The sequence below is a fragment of the Trichechus manatus genome, unplaced genomic scaffold, assembly GCF_000243295.1.
Source record: "Trichechus manatus latirostris isolate Lorelei unplaced genomic scaffold, TriManLat1.0 scaffold00151, whole genome shotgun sequence".
Classification (NCBI taxonomy): Eukaryota; Metazoa; Chordata; class Mammalia; order Sirenia; family Trichechidae; genus Trichechus; species Trichechus manatus.
In genome coordinates, this window is record NW_004444087.1 from 6,091,311 (window position 1) to 6,106,038 (window position 14,728).

A 14,728-nucleotide genomic window follows, 5' to 3' on the forward strand; every position below is an offset into this window, starting at 1 on the left:
CTGGGGTCTTGTACATAAGGGGGCTGGAGGTTGAGAGAAGAAGGGTCTGGAGTCCAGGAGGCCAAGGAAGCATGAGGCCATGAGTATTCTTTAAACTGGAAAATGTTCCTCTCCTCTGCTCCTGTTTGGAAAATTACAGCTGAAACGCAAGCTCATATTTTATAATTTCTATAAAGGTAATGTCTCTCCCAATTCCACACACACTGGCATACTTTAAATGCACAAAGGTTTATAAAAAGCCCAAGGAATGCAGGGCTAGGCCTGAGTGCAAACGCCCACAGCTCTGTCCAACGCTGGGCAGCCTGGGACACTGCTCAGTGGCAGCACCCAGGACGAATTCACGTATCCAGGAGGCTGAGCATCGGGCACCGTGGCTAACGCCGGCCGTCCTTGCACCACTGCCACCTGAGTTTTTGTTGGCAAACGTGACTAACAAGCCACGGCTTGTGAAAGGTCAAGCAGGTACCTCCACACTTACTTTAATTCTTTCTTCACTTCTTCATAGTCAGCCTGCCCTTTGAGTTTTTCTTCCAGTTGCTGAAAAGAGAGGGGGATTCTATTAATGGCAATGTCCGAAAATAGGTCGATGAAATTCATCAGCTGCACTCCCTGTAAAACATGCAGCCTGTCCCCGAGATGGAGAGCAAATGTATACAAATGGAAGTTGACAATGGACGGGTGTCATCTTCTGTCCATCACTCTTCTGGTCTGTTGCATGTGCAAACACATGCACACACCACCACCACCACCACCCACATAAGGTTATAAAATGTAATGAAAGTAGGAGGAAAAAGTGTTACAAAACCGAACAAGGAGAAGTCCATTTTGTATGAAACAGCATCAACTAGGCCCCAGGAGAAAGCATCTGCACCCGAGCCCTCAGATGCTGGGATTTTAGGAGAGGAGGCCGGGTTAGTGGGTGGTCAGTATTTTGAGTCCTGGCAGAGATGCTGCCCACCCTCCTCACCCTGGGAGCCCTGGACAGCAGGGCTGCAAGCAGGCCTCAGCTAACTCTCTTGCCCTAGAAGCCCTTCAATGGGAAGGCAGAGGGCTTTGGCCCACACAGCCCTTTAGTAAGGCCCAGGGTCCTAGGGAGTGACATCCCTTTCCAAGGTATAATGATGCCAGTGTCTTGTCATGTGGCTATTGTTTGCCCAGAACCCTGCAGGGCTTTCTTGCTAGAAGTGCCCTCTGGCGTAGGGTGGCCGATTAAAGGTGCTTCCTTCCATGAAGGTGGTTTTGGACTAGTCTGCTTGTGATACTCCTCCAAAGGGATCTCCCTGGGGGCAATACGACAGCTCAATATAAAGTGTGAAGACACGGGGGAGGAACCTGATGATTCCGCGAGTTTCCGAGCTTGGGGGTGAACAATCCTGGGGTGAACAATTGTTGTTTCCTAAACTGCCACCACTTTCTCAATCACAGAATATCCAGGTGCTTTTTTAGGTTCTACTTGATCAGCCATGCCAAATAACAGTTCAGAGCAGTGGGGTATATTCTAGAGGGCTGGGGGGAGATGCCCATCTGGCCCACCAGGCCTCTGTGCTCATCTAAATCCCAACCTACCCTCTGTTTCAAGAACGGAGGTGCTTCCTAAACTGAATTCAGTCAGCCCATCTTCTCCTGCTGCCTTTGTGGCAATGTCTTGCGTATGTATTTCCCATTGAGTAAAATTGTTCTGCCCTAGTTCCTTTTCAAGCCCTCTTGCCAAATTTATATATTATAATGGCTTTCTCAGCTCATAATCGAACAGGGGTACTATGCACTCATTTTTCTACAAAAGATTCTCAGAAGGTACTCATAAAGAAGTGATTATTTCATTTTTTTCCCTGTAGTCAAATAGCAGGGAGTGCTAACGTGCCAGCCCTCCCCAACAAAAGATTATCCAGTGTTTCTGGGATGTAAAACATATTTGAGACTGTGGAATTCACTCGAGTTGGATGTGGAAGACACATAAAACTTGGTCATACTCAGAGAATGGGAGAAAGACGGGAAAAAGGGCCCCGCGAGAGGAAACCAAGGCAGACTTCAGACCAAGGAGGCCAACGGCCTGAGCCTCAAGTCCAGCTCTGCAGCTTACAAGCTGGGAGTCTGTGGGCATGTTAATCACGCTCATCTGTAAAATGGGACTAATACAGCAGTTACCTCAAAGGGGTGTGTGAGGATCAATGAACGAAGGTGCAGACGGAAGGGCCCGGAGTCGGGTGGTGCCTGCAAGGCCCTAAGTGCATGCTAGCTCCCAGTTACCAGCCCCCTGAAGGGTATGGGGATAATTTCCTTTGCAGACCTGCATCTGACCCTGATCAGGAGGCTTTAGAACTAGAGTCTATGTGGTTAGTTGGTGATGGTGTTTTCACCGGGAACTAAATGGCTTCCACTGAAATTTCTGCCATCTAACTCGGGGCAGCTTAATCAGGAAATGCCCAAGACCTCTTCCATCTCTGGGCAGACGAGCCGGGCACATGGCTGGCTGGGGCTGCCTCAAGGAGACTGTCCTAACCTGCGCTGCCTTTGCCCTGCTCTCCCGTGGATCTCTGTACAAGTTATCTTGCTGCAAGTGCTGCATCTCAAAACTACATTTGCTGGGGGTGGGAAAGGGGAGGAAGTACCCCAAGAGTTTCCTCAAGTCATGTGAGGTAAGGCTGCACTGCCCTTTGACACTGACGGAAGACCACCCTCGTGTTCTTTGCTCAGAAACTCCTTTTTGGTTACCCAGAAAGTCCTGGAATCTGGAAAGAGCAATAGGTGTTCTAGTCTGCTAGTATCTCTGAAGAAAGACTCTCTTTCAGATTCAGCTCACACTCAGGCAGCAGTGTGCTAGCTTCTCTGCTTGGTCCTAACATCTCACACACTATCTTATTTAATTATTGCCCAGCGTCTATCTGCCCAAAGACAGAACAAATCACTGGAGTTCTACGGTGCAGATCCTGGAGAGTGCTTAAGCTGGTCCCTGCCAGCCTGTGGCAAGTGGTGGAGTGGATGTGAAACCCAGGTGTGCTGAGGCCATGCCAAGTGCTCTCTGTGAGTCTGGGCTCTGGAGTCCAACAGACTGGGCCAAGTTCTGGCTCTGCTACTTATTTGCGACGTGACCTTGGACGAGACCCTTAACTCCTCTAAGCCTCAGTTTCTTCATCTATACAATGGGGATAACGGTACACGTTACCATGCTGTTGTGAGGTTTAAGTGAAATAATGCATACTAAGTACTTACCACAGCGCTCGACACCTGGTAAGCCCTCCACAAATGATAGTTATTATTGTTGTTGTAGTTATTACCATTACTCTATCCCTGGTAAGTGGTATTAATAGGACTAAATTATATCTCAAGAGGCTCCACAGCTCTGTCACCAGGGGATCCATCTATGAAGTTCTCCACATTCCTGCTATCATCTCCCAATGTCCCCGGCTACCCTGCACACCCACAGAGGGGTGGCACAGATGCTGGGAACAGCTTTGGCTATTACAGGCTGACAGGCAGAAAAGGCAGCCCCACATCTGATGCCAGGAATGTGAAACCTGGGAACTACTGTCGTCTTTCAGAAAAACGCACTCGGTGAGAAGTCATGTCTGAGGAACACACACTGGCTCTATAAAGAGGTGAGTCAAAGTCAAGTGTCAGAGACCTGGCAGCCGACCCAGCGTGCCCTGGCTGAGTGTGACCTCTCTGGGTCTCATGTTTCTCATCTGAAAAATGGGAAGAGTAAACACTAATAAGTGTTTTCTGAAGGCAGTGGTGGGATGAGGAGAGCAGGCTGCCACGTGCCACCCAAACATGACCACTTTTATGTGTCCAGAGCTCATAATGTGGTTCCAGAAACTTCACAGGTGTTCATGAAATGTGTCTTGAATTGTTAGAAGAATTATGTATATGAAGTTCTTAAAATTCCAACTAAGACTTAAAGACTAAGAAAATTTAATTTAAAATGCAAAGTATTTTGGCATGCAGCAAATTAGGCACTAAATTTATAAAAGAGATCAATCTTAGTCAAGTTATAAAGTACAGCCCTTCATGCACTTGGGCTACCAACTTTAAGGGCCTCTGGGCAGGTCTGACTAATGTGGAGACCTGCGGAGAGGCCGAGTCTTCTGGAGCCACGGTGACAGTCAAGCAGCAATACCTCTTTGCCACAAAACACAGACTGAGGCAGCAGAGAGGCATCTGTGCTGCAGCTTGTTGATGGCTCTATCCTTCCCTTCAGGATAAGGGGAGCCAGGTTTGCCACAGTGCTGTCTGAGGGCCGGCCAGCCCAGGTTAGGGCAGTGGTGTCACTAGGGTTGGTGTCACCCACTGTGGTAACTCATGGTGTCACCCTCCCCCTTCCCATGGACCTCCTCCTATACCAGACCATAAAGAATCCTTAGTAATGTTTTTTATACTAACATTACTCATAAATTGTAATTTCCGAATATCATCTCATTTCCCTTTAATTACTACTTAATCCTCAAAAAAGTTATTGATACAGGTTCACAAATTCTAATCACCACAACATTGTAGCTACAAAGTCAGAAAATTTGACAAAATCAGCCAGTATGAAGACACCGGTAATGAAAACAGTATATGTTTGTAGTCTGTATGGACGAAACCATGGGATTTGAAGCTTACTGTAACTGGGTGATCATGACAGCTCTGCCCAGAGGGCATTGGAAGGTTCAAAAAGTAAATCAGCACAGAGTTTTAGCCTTGTAGATAGACTGATACATGTAAGCTGGGCTTACAAAAAATGTTTTTGTTGTTACATCTAACTACAAGGATATTTTTATAAAAAATAATAAATTTCTGCTCAAATAATGTACAAAATTTTATAGTCATTTTGGTGTCACCCTCTCGGACGGTGCTACCCAGTGTGGTCTGCACCCCCCTAGTGACACCACTGGGTTAGGGGTGTAGGTGCGTGCCTCCCCTTGGCCTTACTTGGACCCTGCACTGGGCTGAGGGCCATCAGGTAGCTCTGGGCAAGTGTGACTGGACTTCCTGGTCAAGGGGCCAGGTAGGGGCAAAACCCCCCAAGTTGACACTGCATCTGTTTTCCAAGACTAGACAAGGCCACTTCCCTTTCTACTGATTCTACTGAGTGGGGACCCTCTTTTGGGTTAGAACACGTGGCTGCATGGGTTCTCGGGTTAGAGGCAGCCGTTCAGTAAATTTATGACCTACTGATAGTCGGCGTGGGGCGAATCCCAGGGGTGCCCTGGTGCCTGAATCTTCCTGGAATCCTTTCAAAACACTCGGGTGGGTGTGGGCATAGCTTACAGGGATGCTGAGAACACAGGGAGAAAAGATGAGACCACCCCCAAGGCCAGAAGAGGGGGTGACGTTTACATTGGAGGGCTTGTTCTTTCCCCCTAAAGGCAGGGCTCTGGCACCCAAACAGACTGAATTAGAGTGGATAGAGCAGCTGGGCTTAAGTCTGACTCTGGACAGAAAAGGCGCCTGTACACAGTAAACATGTCACAGACTGTTATGGATTGAATTGTGTCCCTCCAAAATATGTGCTGTAAATCCTAACCTCTTTTCCTGTGGTTATAATCCCATTTGGTAAGGAGTTTTCTTTGTTATGTTAATGAGACAGGATTAGTGTAGGGTGTGTCTTGAGTCAATCTCTTACAAGACACAAAAAAAGCAGATGAGACAAGCAGAGGTGGGGTAAGACAGATGCCAAGCCACATGGAGATCTCCAAGGAACCAGGAAGCAGAAGCTCAGAGACAAGGACCTCCTCCAGAGCCCACCGAGAGAGAAAGTCTTCTAGAGTGAGCACCCTGAATTCAGACTTCCAGCCTCCTAAACTGTGCAAAAATAAATTTGTTTGTTAAAGCCATCCACTTGTGGTATTTCTGTTATAGCAGCCTTAGAGAACTAAGACACAGACCGTCTCCAACTTCCATGAGCTGCAATCCAGGTGAGACCTGGGCATGGAGCGGACAGGAGTCAACTCCACACAGAGCAGTGCCACCGCTGACCAAGAGGCACCAGTGTAAAATTTAGGCCACCTGGACGTTGTGTGTCATGATCAGTGGGGCATCCCTTAAGCCAAGGACCATCTGCGTGTGAAATATCTGGGTTTATTCACAAGTGACTCGGGGCAACTGTTGTCTTTTCAAGAGGATTCACCATAAGATTCTTATAAATAGCTCTCCTAAAGCAGTTCAGTGATACCAACTGTTCGCAGCAATTTTATAGGAACCCCTTTATGACCTCACGTTGCTTGCCAGATGCCACCTCAATCCTGACATGGAACTCAAGGCCCTCTAGCAACAAGCCCCTCCGATCCTGTGGAACTGCTCCCAGGATGCTCCCCTAAGGCCTCCTACTCCTGCCAGGCAGAGTCTCCCCGGTGTCTGTGACCATAACTCGCCTCTCTCCTCCCCGTGGAAGGCTTACTCCTTTCTTTCCTCCAATCTGTGCTCGCAATGCCTTCCAGACCCAGCCAAAACCACACTATGGGAGGCTTGTCCCCGGGGCCCCTTGTGCCCTGGAACGTTTGATGTTAGACCTCACCTGTCCACCCCACGTATGAGTCTCACCTCCTCACCCCACGCTGTGGGGAGAAGGGGGGGTGCAGGGAAGGATGGCGTGGGCCATGATGTCAGAACACCAGTGGTACCTCTGATCTATACCTACACGTGGATGGCCTAGGCCTGATCTCCTCGAGCTCCAGTGACCTCCTCCACAGGACAGTGGCTGTCACCACTCCCAACCCACATGGTGAGAATCAAACGGGATATGGACATTAGAGCTTTATAAACTGGGACGTCTGTCAGATGCCAGGTAAACTATCAGTGGGGGCAGCTCAGTACAGTGGATGGGCTGGGCTGCAGCAGGCAGCAGGCACACGCTGTTGGACGGGGGAGCTGACCTAATTGTAGAGGCACAGTCTAAACGCACTGAAGGATTCCAGAGGTCTGGTTATCAGCCTTTTGTTCTGTCTCAGCACTCTGGGGGATACATCACGTTCCCACAGTGGCTCAGTGTGACCTGTCAGAATTTGTGAGGGGGTATGGAGGGTTGGGGGAAAATCAGCATTTTGGGAAACGTCCCTCAGGTGGTTCTAATACATGTGCCTACCTACCCAGTGGGAAGTTCTGATCTCCAAAGCATCTTGAGAAGATAGAATTTCTCCCTATGGGAGACTGGCGTTCTTTTAGTCAGCCTTTCCTATAAATATCCATTTTAAATTGAAGCTATTGGTAGCATTATTTTCTGTGCTGTAGTGAGTACCATGCAGGTGACTGCCTAATTACACTGTGTTTATATGAAAGTGTTCCAACAGAAGACCACAGAACAGAGTTATCAAAAATAGCAGCCTTGTAATGGCAGTCTGGTTGTTTCATTAATTACTAATGCAGAGTTATCCTTTAAAAGCAGTACTGTGCTTGAAGACCTGTCAGATTAGCAGGCAGAAACATCTCCCACTTCGGAGTCTGTTTCAATGTCTACACAGGGTTAGAAGATGCTCCACCCTATATGGATGGGAACTCTGCTGGGAAAAGGAGAACATGGGACAGGAAGCCTGGTAAACACTCAGCCATCATGCACCCCACAGAATCACTAATCAACTGTCTAAGGGAAGGGAAGAAATATTAGTGGAACTCCAAAAAGATGGAGAGCTTTCCAGTGCTAGGGAAAGCAAGCCAATTAGTCCCCTAATGCACTCGACACACAGTACATCACCAAGGAACTTCTATATTGCATGGTGGAAAAAGCCACAAGACTGAAGACTAAAAACTCTGCCCACTGATCCATTGGCCCGTGGGAGAACCTCCCCCACCCCTTGTCAGTGACTGTCATCAAACATATTTGTCTCAAAGGCCATTGTCAAGTGTTCATGGCAAAACCACCCTCGACTCCAAGAAGCTGAGACCAGCAGGAAGCTGGGCATCCTTTCCCAAATCGCAACCCCATCCAAGCCCCCCACAATGTGTTCTAGAGTCCTCCAAAGCTGAAAAATGTGGTCCAAGAAGGAAAAAGAATGAGAAGGGGGCCAGGGGAGGAGAGGAAGGGAGGAGGAGGGAAGGAAGAAAAAGCCTCACGGTGAGCGACGGTGAGCCTCCGGGAGACCGCGGCCAGCAGCCCCACTGCCTGGTCAGAGTTTTCTCATTGCGAAAGCATCAGGTAGCCAATTTGACAGGTCCCATTCATAAAATATTTTCCTAATAATTGTATAACTGCTTAGTTTAGATTTGAGACTAGAAATTATACACATCAGGAGAAAAAAAAGCCCTGAGAAGGTATCTCATTCAATTAACCTTATTCCTTTGGGGTGAGGGCGGTAGATGTGCTCACTTGGGGAGGGTAATGCCTTTTGTGCATGGGTTTGATATGAGGGAAATCTTTACTCCTGGTGACAAGGGGTTAAGATAATTAAAATCAGAGAAGTCTTGTTACTAGAGGACATGTTTTGATTATTAGATCAGATGAAGATAAGAGAGAAATAATTTTGGAAGAAGTATTGCTGAACTATTTCATTAACTGCACAGTATTAAAGAATTCCCCCAAGATAAGGATAAAGAACATTAATCTGTGCAACTGTGTTTCGTTTTTTTGTGAAGGCAAACATTACAATCTTAACTGATTTAGAAGAAGTTGCTCCATCATAGAAAATGGAAGGTCTACGACCCCCTCTCATGTCGTCAGATGCAGAATGTATGAGCCAGGACCTTTAACTGCCAATAGAGGAGAGAAAGGCAAATTATCTAATAATAATGTCATTGCTAGGGTCAGAAATGGCCATCACATGAGAAATTAGATTTAATCTAGAAGTGGAAAATGATTGTGGGCAGGAATCCTGGGCACTTATTGGTAAGCTGATGAGAGAATCAAAACCTCAGGATTTGTCCCCATGGCTGATGACAAAGGTGACCAGATTTCAACCATCTCCCCAAAGACGGCAAAACTGTCTCCTCAAAGAGAACCAGGCACCCACCCCAAAGAGGCAACGAAGAAACCAGCGAGGGTGAGCCATGGGCGCAGCCAGTGTCAGCGAGCTCCGATCAGCACGCTACCAGGAGGACAGGCTTGCGGGAAGCCGTAGCAATTTAGTCCTGGGTTAGAAACACATGATGTATTGAGAAGAAAAGCTGATTTTTTTTTTTTTAAATGAAAATGAGCCGAACCACGTTCTAGAATTATCTTTCAAACCCGCTGCCATCAAGTCAATTCCGACTCATAGTGACCTTATAGGATAGAGTAGAAGTGTCCCATAGAGTTTCCAAGGAGCAGCTGGTGGATTCCAACTGCTGACCTTTTGGTTAGCAGCTGAGCTCTTAACACTGTGCCACCAGGGCTCTGGCAGAATTATCTAATATAACAAAAATTTTCTTTACATTTTTACAACTAACTTCGATTCACTGTATTTTACATATATATAAAGTATATCCATTATATTTAACACATAATGGATATACTTTATAGCCAGTCACTCATTTGCACACAGACTGAGAGGGGCAGGAAGAAATCTGAGTGAGCATTAATACTGGCTGGGGAGGGACGGCAGGGTGGGGAAACCTCTAGCCTGGAGCCCTGTCCCCTCTCTGGCCCTACTCTCCACATCTGTCAAATAAGACACCTCCAGAGGAGTCCTTTCTGGATTTGACATGCTATGATCCTAGGATTCCAGAACTACTTTCCATTATACTAAGTTCAACGGATTGTAAATACCTTAAATGAAGTATTATTTTTAACATATGAAAAAGACTCCAGGTTCTGGATTTGAGATACAAATTTATGAGAAACCTCAAGACGATCTATCTTCTGAATAGGCTGGCCAACAATTCCGTGTTGGGAGGTAGGAGGCTGAACCTGTGGGCACCCCTGTGCTGAAGCAGCATCGATCTTTGGGCCCCTGGGTACAGCACAGGCCTGAGGGCATAGCACCGGGACCCAGAAACATCCCCTGTTGCTCAGGCGCGTGGTCTCCAGGTCTCAGCTCAGCTGAGCTCGAGGAACCTCTTGGCTTCCATTTGGTTGTAGGCACACAGAGAGCCAGAGTTTTCAGGCACTGGGTTCTGAAGCTTTCTTGCTGGGATCATGCTCAGAAAGCCAGGGAAGCCCAACAGAGCTGGCCTGCAGGCACATCTGCAGAGATGGCCTCTGACCTGGACAAACACCTCAGGCCCCACAGCGAGAACACACAGGGCCTCCAGGCAGACACCAGACTTTCTGTCTTGGCAGTTCTCATGTGGCCAACAGTACAGTGGAGAGATGCTAGAGGATGGGGACTGAGACCAAGTGCCAGGGACACTTGTGGTACATGCCAGGAATGGCCCACTGGGAGGGAAAAACAGTCCAGGCAGAAGCTAACTAGAGTTCAGTCTCCCTGCCTCGGGGTTGGGAGCTCTGCTAGAGCCCGTACAGAGACTCAGGACTGCCATGTTTGCTGACGATGAGCAGTTCTCTCCCACACAAGACTCCCTCCAGAAAGGAGCTCCAACGGAGAGCGAACACGTGCATCTGAGTGATGCGTCTGAGGGGAACCTCAGGCCTTGTTTACGCTGCTCTCATTTCAGGGGAAACCTTTTGTTGAAGCTCAGACTGACAAAAAATCCCAAGCAGGCACTTCTGCCTTTAGAAGAGAATGACATTTTAACCATTACCTTTGCAGACAACAAAAATCAGCTATCCGTTTTGCCATGGCCAAGGCAGGGTAAATAAGGCAGCTTCTGGGACGAGGCCTCCTGCCATTGTCACCATGACCAGTACACACCCCAGACCTCGGGGGCAGAAGTGACCTGCTGAAGAGCTCAGGATGTTGATGGGACCAAGAAGCACTGTGCCAGCCTGACCCGCCTGTCGACCTCGCAGTCCCTCAGTGCCCCCAGGACCCGTGCAGGGACGGAGGGGGTATGGGGGGATGTGTGCGCACACCAGGCCTTCCCCCCAGGTGGCCCCCTCCCGCGGCCTCCCGGCGCCCTTACTTTCAGTGTGCTGTTCTTGGCACTCAGCTGCTGCTCAAGCTGGGAGATCTGGCTGGCCGAGTTTTCGCGCAGCTTCGTGAGGCTGGCCTGGAGTCTCTGCACGTCCTCCACAAGCTGGGCGATCTCCCGCTCTTTGGCGGCCAACTCAACTTCCAGGCTGGAGCGGGTCAGCACCTCTATGGCCTGCTCCTAGGAAGAAGAAAGAAAATGACAAAACTGCACCAGCTTCAGGCAGGTGCTCGGGGCAACTGTGCTGACAACAAGGTGAACACACACAGACTCATGGGTGCGGATGGTGAGCTCACGGCAATACATGACTTCCTGCCTCCGCTTAGACCGAGCCTGCCACAGACTCCCCACACCACCTTCCCACGTATATTGTAGTTAGCTGCCATCTTGATTTATTCACTCAACAAATATTTATTAAGTGCCCACAATGCACTGGCATACAGGAGCGAACAAAAAAGCCAAAAATCCCTGCCTTCACAGAGCTTACATTCTAGTGGGGATGGGTGGGGAGGGGGAGATGCAATAGATAAATGTGTTAGTAGATTACACAGTGTAATAAGTGCTACAGAAAAATATAGGGAAGTGGCATGGGGGCTGGGAGTTGGGAGAGGCTTTATTAAGATGGTCAGGAAAAGGCTTGCTGAATGATATTTGAGCAAAGATCCGGGAGGAGGTGGGGAGGGGTAGCGTGTTCCAGACAGAGGAACAGCAACAGGAAGCTCTGAGGAGGTGAGAAGGGCGCACACCCAGAACGTTCCAAAGCATTCAGGTTTTCTATCACATGATGTGAATCGATGTTCTTTGGTTTCATTATTAAATCAATTATCTGGAAGCTTAGATACTGTTTGATGAGCTGATTCTCAGAGTCACTATTTTCAAATAAGTTAAAAGATGCACGTGGAAAATGTATGTTTGGCGTGCCTTTGCTTAGAAACTCTTATGATATCTGATTTTTTTTTAACTTAAATTTTTTTTCCTCAAAAAATGCTCATTGTGGAAAATATGCAAAACAGAGAAAAGGTATAAAAAAGAAAAACTCATCCATAATTCTACTTTTCAAAGGCTAAAACAGTACTTTTTCAAGTTTTAAAAATAATCCCGGCTCCTGAACGATCTGGGAAACTTTTCCTTGCGGCAGAAGCACGTGTGTGAGTGAGTGACAGGATGTGGAGGACAGGACAGCTCTGGCCCCTGTGATGGCAAAACATGGGGGCAGCTCACGCTGCCGCCAAAATGCCACCATCCCCATTGTCATCCCTTCCCCCTGAAGTGCACTGCTCTGTGTCGATCTTACCCATATTGGGTGGCAGTGGCAGACCCTAGCTGGCACGTGCTACCATGCCCTCCCATGCCCCAATGCACTTGTCATGGGGTTTCCACATTTGGGGACAGTCAGTCAGCCAGGGAAACAAAGTTTCAGATGTTCCTCCTGGGACATTAAGGTCTTTACCACTTAAGACCGTTCAGCTTTGTGTGGGATGCAGTCACTCCTCTGTGTGTCTTTGATTTGTGTCAGGTTGTAAAATCAGGCCTTTGTTTCCCCTGACCCCTGGCAGATCTGCACTCAGCCCTGGGGCCCAGTGAGCATCTTCCTGCAGGTGTATTTATAGCAGGCACATGCTCTCCAGACCAGTCCGACTTGAAGTGCAGGTCATGGACCTTGGCCAGTTAACAAACTGCTGCTGGTGTCCGAAGAGAGAAGCACAGAAAGTGAGAGTGAATGCCTGGAAACTGTTACAGCAGCAACTCCACATTGTTGGGGCACTTTCATTGTCCTTTGTAAAACTGTCAGTCTGCAACAGATTGGAATTGAAAAAACGGAACAAATCTGTCCTTGGCCACAGAGAGCCTGGGAGGCACTGCCCTAAACAACCATGACCGGGACCCACGGCAGGGAGCCTGGGCAGCACGCGGCAGGACAGTAGAGTCTAACAGAACGACGAGGAAGTCACGGGAGGAGGCAGGGAAAGAAGGGAGAGCCGAGCCTAGCTTGCAGGGCTGGTCAGAAAAAAGAAGGGCTCCGTTCTAGGGTGGGAGCCTAGGGAAAGGGTGGGCGCCTTGGTTGGGAGGAACAGGGGGCAGGGCATGAGAAGTGGTCCACATTACCTTTTGAGGGATCATGCTGGCACCTGCTGGGGAACGTTTAGGGGGGCAGCCCAAGGCACCTGGACTTGGGGCGGCCACAGGAAGCCACTGGAGGCTCTGGTGCAGAAGGGGATAGGACAGTTGATGGTGGGTGTAAACTGATCCATGTCTACATAATTTAATTCATTTTATCAACCTCCTATCAGCCAAAAAAAGTGCTTAAAGTGCCGTTAGGAAAAAAGCCTGTAAAATAAGCCAAAAGATGATCGGGGGTTTTAAACGGGGCAAGTATTTGTTAACACATCAGGGATAAGTGGTTTAGATACTAGGCATAAGGATAGCAGCTCTTGGTGCTGGCCCTGGAGCCAGGACAGGCACCTGGGAGTGGGCAGTCCTTCTGTCAACCCCAGCGCCAGCTCTGCCACAAGCTGGTGTGTGACCCTCGGCATGTCATTTAACCCTCAGGAACCCGAGCCACATTCCTCATTCATAACATAGCAGAAATCATTCCTGTCGCGTATAAAGCAAGGTGAGATAACAGACCCCAAAGCCATAAAACCCTGGAGGTAAGAAAAGATCATCTCCTCTCAGCCTAGGCCTGGTCACTCCTGTCTCCAGGATGGGGGGCAGCCCTGGTTGTCCCATCATCAGGACACGGCTGGGAACTAAGAAGGAAATAGAGACGGGCCTGTGGGATGATCCAGGGCTGGTGGGCAAGAGAGGCCTGAGCCAGAGTGACAGAACAGGGCCTCTAAGTCCAAAGAGCACCATCCAGAAAGAAAATCTATGTAACAGCAAGCAAGGTGGGTGCGCTGAGGTGAAGGGGCAGCCATTACAAGTTCAGGGAGGCTGGTGTCAGGCCATTCAGAGTCACTGAGATCACTATTCGAGAAACAAAGTCACAATGGGGCACATGTAGATTCAAAGTGGGCCGGGGCCACTGGTCCCCTTACATCTGTCCAAGGCTCAATTGCCAGGTTCCCTGGCCCTAGCCTGGAGACTGGGATTCAGGAGGGCTGGGGCAGGGCCTAGGAGCTCCCCCAGGGATTCTGGTGGGAGCCAGGCTCAGGACCCTGGCTCAGACGAGCACGTGAAGGAAGGAATCAGGACCCAGGCTCAGACGAGCACATGAAGGCAGGAGTCAGGACCCCGGCTCAGACAAGCACATGAAGGCAAGAGTCAGGACCCTGGCTCAGATGAGCTCGTGAAGGCAGGAGTCAGGACCCAGGCTCAGACGAGCACGTGAAGGCAGGAGTCAGAACCCTGGCTCAGACAAGCTCGTGAAGTAAGGAGCAGAAATGGACTTCCCCAAGCCTGGAACCTCAGCTTTAAAATGTGGAAAAAATGGAAGGGCTTATGATGCCAGTAGTGAGGTGTGTTTTCCAAGGGAAGAGGAAACGTAAAAACGGTAGTTACTCAGGGGGCCTTCCATCAGATTTGTCTCTTTGAACCTGCTTGCCTCCCCTCACTCCCACCTGTTTGCAAGAAATATCACAAGTTGTCTGTCTACGGAGTACTTCCACTGAGACTGGAGCACTGAGACTGACAGGAGCTAGATAACGGGCTCTCTTATCCTGCAGCCATTTCCGTAATAAATACGAATGGAATGCAGAAGTACTACTCAATACAAGGAAACCCTCACTGCAGAATGATGGTAAGGCCAGAACCCCGGCCCGAGATACACAGTGGCAGTCCAGGCTAAGCTTCTAGTTCTACTTGCCCC

The 14,728-nt window shown here is 48.8% G+C and overlaps 1 protein-coding gene across 3 annotated transcripts in view; it reads right to left on the reverse strand.

The window, feature by feature from the left end:
* Positions 1–14,728, reverse strand: part of CUX1 (cut like homeobox 1) — a 449,005-nt gene that overhangs the window by 89,248 nt on the left and 345,029 nt on the right. For 2 of the 3 annotated variants that reach the window (XM_023740264.1, XM_023740266.1), the window contains exons 11-12: positions 10,912–11,100; positions 479–537 (exon numbers count right to left, since the gene is read on the reverse strand). In XM_023740264.1, the coding sequence (XP_023596032.1) occupies positions 479–537; positions 10,912–11,100 (248 nt within the window). The remainder of the gene's footprint in view (positions 1–478; positions 538–10,911; positions 11,101–14,728) is intronic. The other variant, XM_023740265.1, reaches the window with a different exon arrangement.